This window comes from Pygocentrus nattereri, chromosome 22 (genome assembly GCF_015220715.1).
Source record: "Pygocentrus nattereri isolate fPygNat1 chromosome 22, fPygNat1.pri, whole genome shotgun sequence".
Lineage (NCBI taxonomy): Eukaryota > Metazoa > Chordata > Actinopteri > Characiformes > Serrasalmidae > Pygocentrus > Pygocentrus nattereri.
In genome coordinates, this window is record NC_051232.1 from 16,151,265 (window position 1) to 16,167,335 (window position 16,071).

Genomic DNA, 16,071 nt, shown 5'->3' on the forward strand with positions numbered 1-16,071 from the left:
CGTTTATCAAACGTTATTACATTTATTCTAAATTTGACCCCAAAGTTTTCAGTATTTGCATATGATTCCTTTACAAAAACACCAGGTTCGTGTTTTCATTGTGTTTTTGCTGTCCAGAATGACCAGTGACTCTAAACGAGTCTTGCTATGTGAGTTTTATTTGCAATGCTGATGGTGGCGAAATAGTGGTAAAATAACACGGGTACCATTTAAGTACGTAGCAAAAGTTTAGGTACAGCCCTATACCGCATCATTTGGGCCGCAGCAATTCACGACTTTTGACAGATTTTAGAACAAAATCTTATCTCCAAACTGTCGTGAAACGGCGTTTTAGGCAGCATGTTCGTAGGTATTTCATGTAAGCAGCTCTTACAGGCATAAAGTCTTCGGACGTCTGGTTCCTATCACCACAACTGTGAACAGTTCTGCCCGGTAAATTTCTGTAGGAAGGAGAATCTTTACACCAAGCCACTCTGAATGACTGTTTGTATTTTAATTATTTATATTTATATATATGTTACTATATATATATATATATATATATATATATATATATATATAAATCCCTTTAACCATTGTGTTTTCGTGCTTGGGGAGTCACATTATGTGGGGGTATATGCCTTCAATATGCAATTACAGTAACAAACGCACTTCCGACGATAATCCAAACTATTCTACTCATTCTAAACCGTTCCAGGCGGTAGCTGACTGAGGCTCTTCCTCATGGAGACGCTTTTCCTCTTTCTCCCGCCCTCTCGCTGTGCTGTGTGCTGCGAAGCGTCGTTTAGACCGACGGGGGCGCTGCGGGTCCAGTTTTTTGGAAGGAGGACACTGAAACAGCTCTGTATGAAAGACAAGCAGCTTTGTGCCGAAACTAAAAAGCCCAAAACAACCCGAACCTGACCAATGAATTAAATCAGCTTGTTTGAGAGGTAATTACCAAGACGAGATTTTCATCAAGTTGTGAATGAACTTGCGTTGTTGGAACAGTTTGTGCAGTAGTTTGGCGGAGAGAAACGCGTTCCATGGGATGTTGAGAGCCGCGCTGTGGGCAACTTCGTTGGTGAGGGAGGGCGATGAGCCGCCGTGCTCTCTTTCACTCAACGGCATTAGGAGCGATGCTGCCTCACTGAGTTGGACTCGTAAAGGCAAACAAGTAAATAATTGCTGTTTTCAGTAAGCTAAAGTTGAGGTACTTTTGAAATGTAGCGGTATTAAACCACAGTTGTGAATGAAGATGGCTTTTTGCAGATAACAACTAATGGTTTTATTTTTTTAGCGCTTTGCAAAAATGTCAGTGTTGAGTGAATCCTGGTAGTTTGAGGCCTAGCGCGCTAAATGCTAGGCCACCGTTTCTCGTCAATGTGGAAGCTAACTGGCTAATGTTAGCGTGTAGCTACAGCATTGTCGGCGGCTTATGAATCAGCTAGAGATCTGGCGGCTACATCAGAGGCTACGTTACTAAACTGTGTTTTTGTCGGGGATAATTAGACACTGGCTTAAAGTGACTGAGCAAGTTCTGAATAATGTGGCGAAGGCGGTAGCTGAGCATACCTTGTTAACTAGCCCACACAGGCTAGTTTCTCAGCTAGCCCGTTAGCTTCACAGCTGTTTTAACTCTGGAATGTTCTTCGGCGCAGCCCGAAGCGCGTTAAAGGTAGCTGGTGATTTCACCGCCTGTTTGTTGAACAGCTGCGAGGTGCAAAGTTATATTTTGAAAGCTTGTATTGTGTTTAAAACGTGTTTTTTGCAAAAGTGCGGTTGATTTGCTCGCTGAACTTTTGTTTTCCCACCCATAGAGGCCGGTAGAGGACTGTTTGGAAAAATAGCGTTTGGCGGCATGGAGTTCCCTCAACAGCAGAAGCCGGCGGCGGACGGCAAGATCATCTACCCGCTCGGTGTTAAGGAGATAACTGACAAAATCAGTAACGATGAAGTGGTTAAACGGTTAAAGGTAAGAACGTTTCCAGCCATATGTAGTGGAAATTTGTGCCATGCTGAAAATGCCTGGTGCTAGGAAACAGAGTGTCCACCCAAGTGGCATTTAATTTAAACAGATCTTTCAAAACCTGTTATTTTTTTGTTTGTGGCATAGTATTTTCAATGGATAGCTGGTATGTTTCAAGTCTTTGCAGTGCCTTCTGGTTGGGATACTTCTCTAGGCTTTCCTCACACAAAGAGTGTGCCGTTACTGTGATGTTTTGACAAAACTATTGTGCTGAAAAATGAATGACATAATCTGAAGAACGCCCCTGAAGTGTCCAGGTACTTTTTTGGGATCACTCTGAATGCCATGCGTTTGCTTCTTTCCTTTTAACTGGTTGTGTATTTATTAATTTGAGAGAACTCATTCATTTAAGTCAGTAAATAAATGCTAATAATATGATTGGGATTTAACTGGTAAGTAATTAGATATGTTACTGTCAGATTTGTGTTTGGGAGCAAAACTTCTCAATTCTGTACAGCTGTTTAAAAAAAAAAAAAAAAAAAAAAAAGCCCAAACATAAGTTAGTTAAGCATAGAATACACACGACACAATACCGATTTTCCCCCAGTGCCCATACCAATACCAATCTGATATTTCATCTTTTAAAAACTACTAAGCTTCCAAATGTATATTTGTTAATGGATGCACTTAAAGGTGGAAGTTGGCTTCCTGTTAGCCTTGTTTGAATTTTCTTGTTTGAATTTTCTTGTTCCACCTCAATGGTGCAAGCAGTTACGTTCAGGAGCCTCAGGCTGGCGAAAAAGAAGCTGATTTCTGCTTCATTAAGAGTTGAAAGACATGAAAAGGGATGAGGGCATTGCTCTGTTTCTGCCTGATGGGTGGGCAAAATGAATTTATTTGTTTTGCTTTTTCACAGAACCAGTAGGTCGTTATGGTTTTGACCCATTTAATTATGTTTGTGATGGTTAGTCCTGACTGGTGAGCTTCACAGCAGCAATTGTAAGTTTGGTAACCCACAACTTGGCTAACATTAGGGACATTACTGGTTGTTCAATCCAAAACTATCATACTGTTTGCCCGTATAACATCTGGGAAGGGTTTTATGGCCACAAATATCTAAAAGACAAGTTGGCTTGTTGTTTTTGGGGTAGAGCTTCTAAAGGCATACTGAAGGATGGGTGTATTTGTTTGTGTCAAAGTCAAATGTCACCAGTGTTTTTCCACAATCACGTACGTGTCTAAAAGTAGGCCTTTTGTATCATGCTACAAAAACGGGTAAGCTGCACCCAGGGGCCTTGTTTTGGCCATTAGCATTTTCTGTGAAGTATGGTAAATGATGCCCTCAGAAGAGACTGATACTGTTTAGAATGTTCATTATTCAGGTTTTACTAATGCCATGTTGGAATAGAGAAATATAAATAATGTGTATAATAATAATAATACCATTTTCTAGTCATTCCTATTATATTTATGCATACATTGTTGCTTTACTTGTTTCCTGCTTAGCTGTTGTGTATATGTACATGTGCATACATGTCACTGGATTAGTGATGCTAGATTGAGATTCCATCTTGCTTATTGCTGGTGTTGTGACTGAGTTTGTGAGCTAATTGAGGATGCTTTATGCTTTAAGTTTAACTGTTAGCAATACTCAAGTAAGGTTTGGATGCATAGTGACTGATATTATAATCTTTAAATTAACTTCTGAGCTTTAGTGCTGTCATTGTACCCAGTAGTAGATTAGTTCTAAGACTGGAAATTAGGTTAAACCATTTTTCAAACTTGTCAGTTAGAATAAGAGTTTTTAGGATATAATTATATTAATTAAATTTTTGCTGTTGTTACTTTAATTTAGAATTCTTATGTTATCATTAGAATTGAGGTTTTATTAAGTTTTGCTCTTGCATTTGCTGGTGTGTAATTAGTCTGTCCTGCCTGTGTGCCATGCAGTAACAAGCTGATTAGCAGTTGGCTTCTGTCTTTCCTTGCTAAAGGAATTGCACACTTTGTTCTGTTTATCAGTCAAATGCTGACTTTCACATTGATGGAAGCAAGAACATAGCTCAATGCAGTCTACAATTTTCATAATACAATAGTTTTCTTTCTGCAAAATTTTTAAACACTACTTTACATAAAGTTTTGAGTTTTTGACACTACAGTAAATGCTTTTCTAGGGATAAATGTTGACTGGTATGTCGAGCTAATGTCAGTATTTGCTATTGTAATATAAGTGAAAATTCCAAAATCAGCTTTGTGTACTGTGTGATGAAATGCAGGAAGACATTGATTCTACAGTGAAGAAGAGCAATAAAGGGCCTGCTGATTACCAAGCTGTGTTATGCAACACATGCAATAAGCATTCACAAAAGATTATCTGCAGGTTAATAGTGAATAATTATCTATAGGTAAGGAGTACCATAGGTCAAATGTTATTTCTTTACGTTGATGGATGCTACAGCCTTATTGTTAACAGTTGTTTGTGTTCCTGCATTTTGAAACTGAAAAGTAGAGGTCTGTGTGGGACTGTGTTTTTCAGCCCCACCCACTCTCCCGAGGTTTCATCGCGCTTACATGCGTTCCCGCAAAATAATCTGAATCATTTGTCTTGCTCCCACCTGCAACAGAAGCATTTTGGCCCAGTTTGGACCACACAGTTTCATCAAGGTGAACGGACATCCAGTATTTGACGTTAGTCTATTCACAAATACATTATTTTCTGCTGAAATAACATGAGTCATGGTCATGGGAGTTACTATGACTTTTATTGTAACCATTTATTCCCAGTAAACCAATGCAAAAATTAAATAACAATGGTTATTTTTGGTGTTTTGCTGGACTTTGCAATTGTGGCAGTAGGACTGATGGCTCCATCATCTCTGTAAGCTACAAGAAATTGCTTGCTGTTAATAATAAAGGCAATATGTTGGTCACATATTAACATTATCCAGGGCTCTGTACCTGAAGTTTTTTCCTCATAGTACTCAGTTTAGGTCAGTGATCTGCAGGCCTTGCTTTTAGATTGTATTTTTAAAACTAGTCTAAGATTTGCCAACATTACAGAGGCTGACAACTCTTTAAAGACAAAATTACTTCTGATGTTATGTTACAGTTATTGCCTTTTGCATGGACATACACATCAGGCATGACATTATGACCACCTCCTTGCTTGTACGCTCATTCATTTTATCAGCGCCATTTATTATTTATGTGCATTTTGTAGTTCTACAATTAGACTGTAGTCCATCTATTTCTCTGCATACTTTGTTAGTCCCTTTTACCCTGTTCTTCAGTAGTCAGGACCCCCATGGACCCTGACAGAGGAGGTACTATTTGGGTGTCTCAGCAATGATTGTAAGCACTGCAGTAAGACTGATTTGGTGGTGGTGGTGGTGGTGGTGTTTGTTGTGTTGGTATATACAAAGCATGTAGTATGTGTGTGAAGGCAGACTAGTGAATACTTGTGTGTGTGTGTGTGTGTGTGTTTTTTTTAATATATATATATATATATATATATATATATATATATATATATATATATATATATATATATATATATATATATATAGCGCTCAAAAAAATAAAGGGAACACTTAAACAGCACAATATAACTCCAAGTAAATCAAACTTCTGTGAAATGAAACTGTCCACTTATGAAGCAACACTGATTGACAATCAATTTCACAGCTGTTGTGCAAATGGAATAGACAACAGGTGGAAATTATTGGCGATTAGCAAGATACACTCAATAAAGGAGTGGTTCTGCAGGTGGGGACCACAGACCACTTCTTAGTACCTTTCTGCTTTCTGGCTGATGTTTTGGTCACTTTTGAATGTTGGTGGTGCTTTCACACTCGTGGTAGCATGAGACGAACTCACAACCCACACAAGTGGCTCAGGTAGTGCAGCTCATCCAGGATGGCACATCAATGTGAGCTGTGGCAAGAAGTTTTGCTGTGTCTGTCAGCATAGTGTGCAGAGCCTGGAGGTGCTACCAGGAGACAGGCCAGTACAACAGGAGACGTAGAGGAGGCAATAGGAGGGCAACAACCCAGCAGCAGGACCGCTACCTCCGCCTTTGTGCAAGGAGGAACAGGAGGAGCACTGCCAGAGCCCTGCAAAATGACCTCCAGCAGGCCACAAATGTGCATGTGTCTGCACAAACGGTTAGAAACCGACTCCATGAGGATGGTATGAGGGCCCGACGTCCACAGATGGGGGTTGTGCTCACAGCCCAACACTGTGCAGGTTGCTTGGCATTTGCCAGAGAAGACCAGGATTGGCAAATTCGACACTGGCGCCCTGTGATCTTCACAGATGAAAGCAGGTTCACACTGAGCACATGTGACAGACATGACAGAGTCTGGAGACGCTGTGGAGAGCGATCTGCTGCCTGCAACATCCTTCAGCATGACCGGTTTGGCAGTGGGTCAGTAATGGTGTGGGGTGGCATTTCTTTGGAGGGCCGTATAGCCCTCCATGTGCTCGCCAGAGGTAGCCTGACTGCCATTAGGTACCGAGATGAGATCCTCAGACCCCTTGTGAGACCATATGCTGGTGCGGTTGGCCCTGGGTTCCTCCTAATGCAGGACAATGCTAGACCTCATGTGGCTGGAGTGTGTCAGCAGTTCCTGCAAGATGAAGGCATTGAAGCTATGGACTGGCCCGCCTGATCCCCAGACCTGAATCCGATTGAGCACATCTAGGACATTATGTCTCGCTCCATCCACCAACGCCACGTTGCACCACAGACTGTGCAGGAGTTGGCGGATGCTTTAGTCCAGGTCTGGGAGGAGATCCCTCAGGAGACCATCCGCCACCTCATCAGGAGCATGCCCAGGCATTGTAGGGAGGTCGTACAGGCACATGGAGGCCACACACAATACTGAGCCTCATTTTGACTAGTGTGTTTTTCCACTTTAATTTTGTGTGTGACTCCAAATCCAGGCCTCCATTGGTTAATAAATTTGATTTCCATTGATGATTTTTGTGTGATTTTGTTGTCAGCACATTCAACTTTGTACAGAACAAAGTATTCAATGAGAATATTTCATTCATTCAGATCTAGGATGTGTTATTTGAGTGTTCCCTTTATTTTTTTGAGCAGTGTATATAATATAAATAAAAAATACACACACAAACACACACACACTCTCACACAAACACAGACAGACAGACAAGATATATGTACTTTTGGGAGAACAGTACCTGCCTGACTGCATTGTGCCAACTGTAAAGGTTGGTGGAGGAGGGCATATGCTATGGGGTTGTTGTTCAGGGGTTGGCTGAGGCCTTTTATGGCCAGTGAAGAGAAATCTTAATGCTTCAGCATACCGAGACATTTTGGACACTTCTTTGTGAGTTTGGGGAATGCCGTTTTCTGTTCCAGCAGAAAGGTCTGTAAAGGCATGGCTGGGTGAGTTTAAGGTGGAAGAACTATCCTGCATAAAGCTCAGCCTCATCAATCACCTTTTGAGATGAACTAGAACAGAGATTGCGAGCCAGGCCCTGTTGTTTGACATCCGTGACCTCACAAATGCAGTTCTGGATGAATAGGCTAAATGTTCCTACAGACACTCCAAAATTTTGTAAAAAGCTTCCCGGATGAGGGGAAGTTGTTATAGCTGCAAAGGGGTACCAACTGCATATTAATGTCTGTGGATTTAGAATAAGATGTCATAAGAGCTCCTGTTGGTGTAATGTGCAGATGTCTCAATACTATGGACAGAACTACATCAGTCAGAGTTTCGTCTCCTCAGCTTTCAAACACATCTCTGCAAACTGTTAAAATATCATTTTTATTGTGATCAGTTCCATCTCTGTAGTGCCTCTCTGGTTCAACTCTGCTATAGGTGTAGATGATGTGTCTTGGTAGCGAAGTACCATGGCCATTAAATGGCCATTGTTACTGATGGTGTCAACCCTTCAACCGTATAGCCTTAGTCTGACTTTTCCTACTTTCCGTAGCTGCAGTGCTGCTTGCCGCTGATTTCTGTTCAGTGACTGCGTGCACTGAGGGTTCGGTTTATACAGGGGACCGTGACTTTGGAACTGAATTGAATGTAACACCAGTAAGTGGTATGAACAGGATTTAGGGACACTGCAAGAATCTGGGCTGACCAGTGATGCAGTCTGCGACCAAAATGAATGAATGTTCAAGAAATCTACTTCATTAATTCGGAATTCGGTGCATTTAAGAAATCGGGACTCTGGTCATATCAAATATAGACCTGCTGAACAGATAATTAGAAGCAAGCTGTCGCTGTTTTAGAGAATGTTCTACCATTTGGATGCCTCTCGCTGCTAGTCATTTTCTGGCAATACCTTAACTCTTTGGCAACTTAAGTCAGTGGCTCATACTGTTAAGGATCAAGATTCGTAGCCTGATCAGAAACTCCTTCGCTTGTCAAAGAGAAGTCTCAGTTGCCAAAGTGCTGTTTGATTGTCACTCTCTGTTTTCTGGTAGCTAACGTATGCTAGCTTTAAAAACACAGCAGCCCAGCCTGCCTGGTTTCACTTGCAGCCCCATCTCTAAACCCAAACATCACTCAGTGCCCCTCCCAGTGTGCCCTTCCCAGCATGCCCCTCCAATTTTTGAGCATTTTTCAAATGTGTGCCAGGAGTGGAGTTAAAAGCTGGAGCTGAAAGTATTAGAGTGCACTTACTTTTTGACCAAATCCCATTTCACCCCTTGCCCCTACCACTTAGCCCTCTGTTTTGCGTGTTCACGTCTAGGGTCGGGATGTCCCAATTGTTGTTGAGATAGACGGGTAGGGTGTTACATGGTTCTCTAAACTGAGGTTTTTCAGAGACTCACTCCAAATGGAGAGTTAAGAGAATAAAAGAAAAACTGGCAAGATGGCTGTGCGAGCGAGCAGAGAAACCCACAAATGTAAGTATAAGTGTAAAAAAGCGCTAATAGCACGCTAATGGTTCGGTAACTAGCTAGCCAACTTTCCAGTTCCACCTTAAATAGTCCATCAGTTCTGACGTCTGAAGTGCCAGAATGTAACTGCTGCACCATTTAAGGTGAAGCTGGAAAATTCAAACAAGAAGCTGGAGAATGGCTTCATATCACCAAAGAATTAGTGGTGGGCGATAATAAATAATTGATTTGACCTTGTCTCAGTTTGTTTTAAATGTGTTGTTGGCATCAAATTCTAAATGGACACTTACTGTGATACCATGTTATACTCTGATATCCCTCTCTTCTCCACACCTTCATCTTCCCGTCAAGTATTTCTTATTCGTCCGTAGCTCTAATGATGTATTTGATTCTGCAAGTGCCAACTTGCCATGTTCCAGTGCAACTGTAATCATGTGTATTAATGATGTTAAATTTTTAATTTTGTTGGTAAACTTTAGTGTTAATTAACAATAGTCTTTTTTTTTCCCTCAATGTCATTATTTCAAGTAACGTAAAGTTAATAGTTTTACTGTGCTAAGTTTAGAGCGGTGACTTATTTTGAATAGTTTTTTTTCCTACTACTTTCGTCAGTCAGTATCTTGGCATCCACCAATAGCTGTGAAACAACCCTACAGCAAAAGCTAACCATGCAAATTCACAGTTCTGTCCCTAACTGTTGAAGGCCTTTTTCAGAACTAGACTTTACTGGCCAAGTATGAGTGCCTGTAAAAGAGCTGTCTTGATGTGTACTGAAAAGGGCAGAGCAAAGAAACCTACAGCATAATTTTATCTTTCAAGTTGCATGATAATTTAACACACGTCATACACCTCCTGTATGATAAATGTGTGAGTACTGCTGTTAAGTTTTGAACATATCATTTTTAGACACTTGCCAGAGGAGCATGTACGAAGTAAACTCCTGCAATATTTTTCACTCATGTCAAAATGAGTGTCACAGAAGCATAATACCATAGTGTGATTGTATAGTAGTATTCAAAATAAATTTTCAAAAATGTCAGAGCAGGCAGTCACATTATATTACAAGCTTATTTAAAAATACGCAATATAATAATCACAAAAAAGAGTGAGAGTTTAGATCGGTTTTGGCTGGTTACCTAGCTAGTCTGGTCACCATTTCTTGTAAGGAGGCATTTGTAACAACAAAAGTTTTTTCCTTGTCACCTGACTTTTGCATGAGTACAGGGCAGCACAGCACTCTGGTTGTTGCTTCACTGTTGTCAATCACCGACCATGTAATCTCTGCATTTCTAACATGATCAGTCATGTCAAATTTCCGACTTATTTTTAAAGATTTTGGGGTCAGAACAAAGTCGATATCAGCAAACGTGGCGAGGTGCAATATGTACTTCTGAGGCGTACCACGTATGAAATTTTTTTTTCCTGATGATCAGGCTATATGAACCAAAAAGAAACATGCAATCCACTTGAAGAGGTAAAGCTTTCATGCTGTTATGTAGGATATGTGTTTTGAGTAATAGTAAAACTCATTTTACTGCAATACAGCAGGCCAGTTCTTAATTCTTTGGTATGACGACACAGTTTGTGTGTCTTTCTTGCAACAAAGGCAGAAAGTTAGGTTTTTGCTTGAACAGTGCTTGTTAAGTTTCCACTTGCAAAAAAAATCTGTTCAGTTTTTTGAGAAGGGAGTTATGGAGAAAACAGTAAATCAAGAGAATTTTTAGGCAGAGTGAAAGAAAATGGCCAGACAGAAAGGTAGGCTGTGGATTTGAGCAAGTAAGGGAGAGCATGACTGTGTCTGCTGTGTCTCAGCTGCTCTTTCCTCTACAGCGCTGAGCACTGCATGCCCATCCCCCATTGCACTTACAAGCACAACAGAGACAGACAGCAAGTCTCCGTGGTCCTAGTGCTAGAAGGGTTTATGAGAGGCGCATGTCTGATGCCAGGATTTTTGATGCTTAAGCTTTGTGGCCCCTAGCACTGAGCTTTAGAAAGTGTTGTAGTGAAACAGAGCTACAAATTGAGATTCAAACATCAGGAAGGCTTATCTTGAAATGGCAGGGTTTTTTTTTTTTTTTTTTTGGCCCCTTTTTGCCCACCATGATGGAAGATGGATAGGAGCTTGTGCTTGTTAGGTCAGACAATTATTGAAGTGATGTGCTTCATGTTCTGCATGTGTAGGCTTTTTACAGAAAACATGTTCTAGTTCATAGAGGCCCATTTTATCCATTTAGTGTCGTATTTATGGTTCATATATGTGAGCAAGTGTGTGTACTTATGCATCCTGATTTTCATTTTAGAGTTTTTATGTAGATGTTGTAAAAAAATACAGTAAATCCAATGTTTTATGTTCAGTATTCAAGCTGAAACTGATCACTAGTGTGTCACTGGACAAACTAAGTAAACGTACTACGGCTTGTCAATATGGAAATTATGTATTGTGATGTGTAGCAATATAGTTCCTTTTGTTAACACTGAATGTGGCATAGTTGAAAACGGGCTTGCAGCATTTTAAACAAATTGGACTGAAATTTTTATTGAATCATGGCCCTGATTCATCTAAATATGTACAGAATAATGATTCAGTATTTAAAATTGATAGGAAACAGTGGTATTGCAGTGCATTATTCTGAGTCGATTACAAAGTGGTCAAAATGTGCTTTATATGCTGATGTTTTTTTCTGTTTTTCATCATTATGAAAGTACAATTTTTGAAACAGGTTGTGCAATACAATATGAGATGATCCATTTCGGTACAGTTTGATGCATTTTCTTTCATCTTTAGCACAGAAATAGGCTTGTTAGAATTATTACATAACTGCAATCAGCTCAAATGATTGTGATCAGGCAGTTATTTTCCATATCAGTTTAGAGAGCTCATTTTCATATTCTTTTCTCCTGCAATGTCTGCATTCCAAAGTCCAAGGTTGTAATGGAAAAACAAAGGAAAGACTGTATACAACCTATATTTTTCTTATTTTTGAATGGCAGATTATTCAATGTCTAGTTTTATTTATCTCTCTGTCTTTGTTTCCGCCACTTGTACTCACGTAGTTGGTGGTAAAGACATATATGGACATGGACCAGGACTCTGAGGAGGAGAAACAGCAGTATCTGGCTCTTGCTCTTCACCTGGCATCGGAGTTCTTCCTGAGGAACCCAAATAAGGACGTCCGGCTGCTAGTGGCCTGCTGCCTCGCAGACATCTTCAGAATTTATGCCCCAGAGGCCCCTTACACCTCACATGATAAACTCAAGGTACAGGCATACTCTTGAGTTATTCACATGAAAAAAGAAGTTGGCAATGAACCCTAACATAGCATATTTTTGCAGCACCAATTCCCACACAAGCTGGTTTGGTGGAATAGTATTGTTCATCTAGCTGTTTGTCTGTGCATAGGAAATTTTTCTGTTCATCACACGTCAGTTGAAGGGTTTAGAGGACACAAAGAGCCCGCAGTTCAACAGATATTTCTACCTACTTGAGGTTAGAATGGTCTTGTATTTCTTTCTTTTGTTTCAGTTCATGTGCTCATCCTACTCATATGTTTTACTAGAAAATCAGAAAATCCATGTGCTCATCTTTTATCTTGTGCTTTTTTTTAATCTCTGATCCCTAATTCCTACAGAATCTGGCATGGGTGAAGTCATATAACATATGCTTTGAACTGGAGGACTGTAATGAGATCTTCATTCAGCTCTTTAAAACACTCTTCTCTGTTATTAAGTGAGTCCTCTCTTTCTCATTTTGATATGCATTTGTATTCGTAAGTATGTGTCAGTTCTTTTAAGTGCTCCCTGGTCAGTACTAATGTTTTTGTAAAGCAGTCAGCAGTCTTGCGTAGTGATTTTGTGGTTGTATAATGAGTGATCGTGAGCAAATGGTTTACAATCACTTGACCACTATATGCTTGTCTGCCTGTTTCTCACTACTAACATAGTGTTCAACTAAAGGAAAGTAGATTCAACAACTAAGTAATTACCAAAAACACAGTGTGGCTAAAATTAAATGATGGGTTTTCTGTTGTTACTATGTTTTTCATGTGTATTCTTAGGCTAGTTGCCTGCTACAAATTTTTTCCCAAGATGCCTTGATTTTACTTTTTGGATCTTTAACCCTCCTTTCCCTCCTGAAATAGCTACCCCCAAGAATCAAATGTATGCTGAAATTCCCCTTATTGGATCCCATTGTTAATGCCTGTAACGGCTGCTTAAGTGTGTTTATAGTCGCAGTTTAGTCATTATTTATTTAGAAAATATTTATCCAGTGCTGAGCAACTTCAACAGCTAGCTGCCCGGGCTCCATTTTGGCAGGTGACGGACATAAAGTGGAAAAACAACGCTTTTCTGATTTTGGGGGATCAGGTGTGCCTTGGATCACGTCTGAAGAAAGACGTGGCTGAAGTTTGCTTCTTACGTGAATTCCGCCATTCCACCTTAAATGATGCGGCAGTTACAGGTGCTAGAATGTAACTTCTATACCGTTTAAGGTGGAATGGGGAATTCGAATAAGAAGCTAACTTCAGAAAGCAAGCTACTGAGCTTTCCCAGCAAACTGATAGACCCCTAGCCCAGCATGACATCAGTGTTTTAGTCTACACTTCCAGTCCACAGAGTGGAGTGACACACAGTAACGATAACATTTAGCTTAAATCCGTGTGACTGCGAGTTGAGATGAAGGCTAGTAAAGCGTGTATGTTAGTTATGGTTATATGTAATGGCTAGTTAAGAACATTAGTCAGTGTGATGGCAAGTTATGTCCGTAAATGATCTAAGCTTTACTTAAGAACATAACCACAGAAAATAAAAGCCTGAGCTTCATTCACATTATCGTTTTAATCATAGTTACAAACAAACACACACAAGAACATACACCCCTCACACTCCCTTTTCCCTCAGTGATGCATAAAATACACCGCAAACTCAATATCAGGAGGTGTTTGTAGCAATTAGGAGCCTAAAATGCACCAAATCCAATACAGCGAGAATATTCAGTTTAGTTTAGTTTGCAGTAAGTGGGTCAGCAAGTGTCGGACAAGCTTCAGCATAGTAAGTGTACAGTAGCCAGTCTTGTGAACTTATTGTATGATATATAGGTCTAGTAATAAATTTCAATAATAGTAATTATTAAAATGTTTTTTTGTAACTTTACTATATGCAATTTAAGCAGTAAAATGTTAAGACACCTGTCTTATTTTATCTCTATATTTACTATTCCTCTTTAATACAGCAAAAATATTTTTATCCGATTAATCGATGGAATAATTGATAGAGTACTCAATTACTAAAATAATCGATAGCTGCAGCCCTAAAGGCAACAGGTTGCAAGTATAAATATTGTGAAAAGTGTAGTGAGCCTTTGTTTGTAAGCCATGTTCTGAATGTGTAAGCCATGCTTTACCAAGACACTATTGAGAGATGGAAAATGTCAGTGTAATCAGCCTTTTGGGGATGCTACGGGGATTTAATCTTGTTTGAGTTGAATATCTGTCTGAACCCTAAGGATCTCAGAAAGTGCTTAGGATGAACAATTTTTTTTTCTTATTGCTATTTTACCCACAACACCTTAAACTCATTCCGCTTTGCAAGATAATCTCCAAACTTACACCGGCCTTTCACCAAACGACCTTTTGAGCGGTTTCAGAAATTTCCATTGTTGGAATCTAGTTGCAGTCTTACAAATGGTGACCCCACTCTCTGCAAAATCAGAGTGTGTGTCTAAATAGACTTTAGTCATTTAAAGGTCTTTTCAGACTCTTCCTCTTGTATGTAAGCATTAGTAAACTGCTAGAACAGTGGTGTTCACAAGAAAATGTTTGCAAGTAATGACAGCATAGAACATTTAAATAAATACAATAAGATATCTGGAGGATGTGAAATTTGCTAAACAGAGTAAGTTGTTTATTTAAATAGCTATCTCAATATGTCCTGCAAGGTCCCTTTGAGGACCATAACATTTTGTGTATGTGTAACCCTAGTTATGCCATCCTTGCACCGTTTTAATACTGTATTTCTTTGTCTTTAGTAACAGCCATAACCAGAAGGTGCAAATGCACATGCTGGACCTGATGAGCTCCATCATAATCGAGGGTGATGGAGTCACTCAAGAGCTGCTGGACACCATCCTCATCAATCTCATCCCTGCACACAAGGTGATCTGTTATACACTGTATCTTAGTTTTACACAATAGCATACAGCCTGCAGCTTGAAACCTTTTGTTGTGCTAGTAGACAGCAAGGTTTCAGTAACAAATGGCAGTTTTGCCGCAGTTGTGTGTGACTCCAGTTTCACATGTACCACATGTAATTATAAATTTGATCGTTTTTTTAGACCAAGAGGAGCTATTCCTTAGATTCTTACCTCACATCTCTGCAAAGTTTTAATGGCCAGAAAGAAAGTAGTTCTTCAGCTCATGCTAAGTTGTTTGTTCAGTCATTGGTTGGGACTCTGCCAAGCTAAGGAATTGTGTTTCTTTCTGATGGTGTAGAACCTCAATAAGCAAGCGTATGACTTGGCAAAGACGTTGCTGAAAAGGACTGTGCAGACCATTGAAACTTGTATTGCCTCAGTAAGTGTGTCTCTTGTTGTCTGTGTATGGCTGTTAATCAGTGTGTTTTTTACTTGCTTATTTTATTTCTTTGCACACATCCTGATTTTCCATGTTTTACATGTGGTATTTAAACCAACACACTTCTCTAGTTCTTTAACCAGGTGCTGGTGATGGGTAAGTCCTCCGTGAGTGATCTGTCCGAGCATGTGTTTGACCTCATACAGGAGCTCTTTGCCATTGACCCTCTTTTGCTCGTCTCGGTCATGCCACAGCTTGAGTTTAAACTGAAGGTGAGGCGCTCACTGATATCACTCTACATTACACTTCTAGTGAGATGATAGGAACACATGGGTGAAAGCTTTTAAACGCACAATTACTGTTAAATTGAATGACCTGGGTAGGCAATGTGATATTTAGAGTTACAGTAATAATTCTAATAATAATAATATATAATAATAAAACTAATAATAGCTTCATTATATGCTTTTCTGAGCATGTTGTAGATGTTGTCAGAACTTTTAAGAACACTGACCTAGCTTTGCTTTGTGTTTCATTTACAAGGGGAGCATAATTATTCCTCTATTTAGTTCAGTTTAGTATATTAAACATCAAATATAGATTATTGCATTTATTTTTTTACTGTTTTGCAACTTATACTCAAGTATAAGTAAAACTAAATATTGTAAAGG

The 16,071-nt window shown here is 39.7% G+C and overlaps 1 protein-coding gene across 3 annotated transcripts in view; it reads left to right on the forward strand.

Moving 5' to 3' along the window:
* The window catches only part of pds5a (PDS5 cohesin associated factor A), a 33,171-nt gene that overhangs the window by 788 nt on the left and 16,312 nt on the right, over positions 1–16,071 (forward strand). Inside the window, exons 1-8 of one of the 3 annotated variants that reach the window (XM_017715022.2) lie at positions 783–932; positions 1,800–1,954; positions 11,886–12,089; positions 12,232–12,318; positions 12,461–12,558; positions 14,857–14,983; positions 15,320–15,400; positions 15,532–15,672. In XM_017715022.2, coding sequence (XP_017570511.1) covers positions 1,841–1,954; positions 11,886–12,089; positions 12,232–12,318; positions 12,461–12,558; positions 14,857–14,983; positions 15,320–15,400; positions 15,532–15,672 — 852 coding nt within the window. In that variant the 5' untranslated portion in view covers positions 783–932; positions 1,800–1,840. Of the gene's footprint in view, positions 1–782; positions 933–972; positions 1,157–1,799; positions 1,955–11,885; positions 12,090–12,231; positions 12,319–12,460; positions 12,559–14,856; positions 14,984–15,319; positions 15,401–15,531; positions 15,673–16,071 lie in introns of those variants that run through there. The other 2 variants (XM_017715023.2, XM_017715024.2) reach the window with 2 other exon arrangements.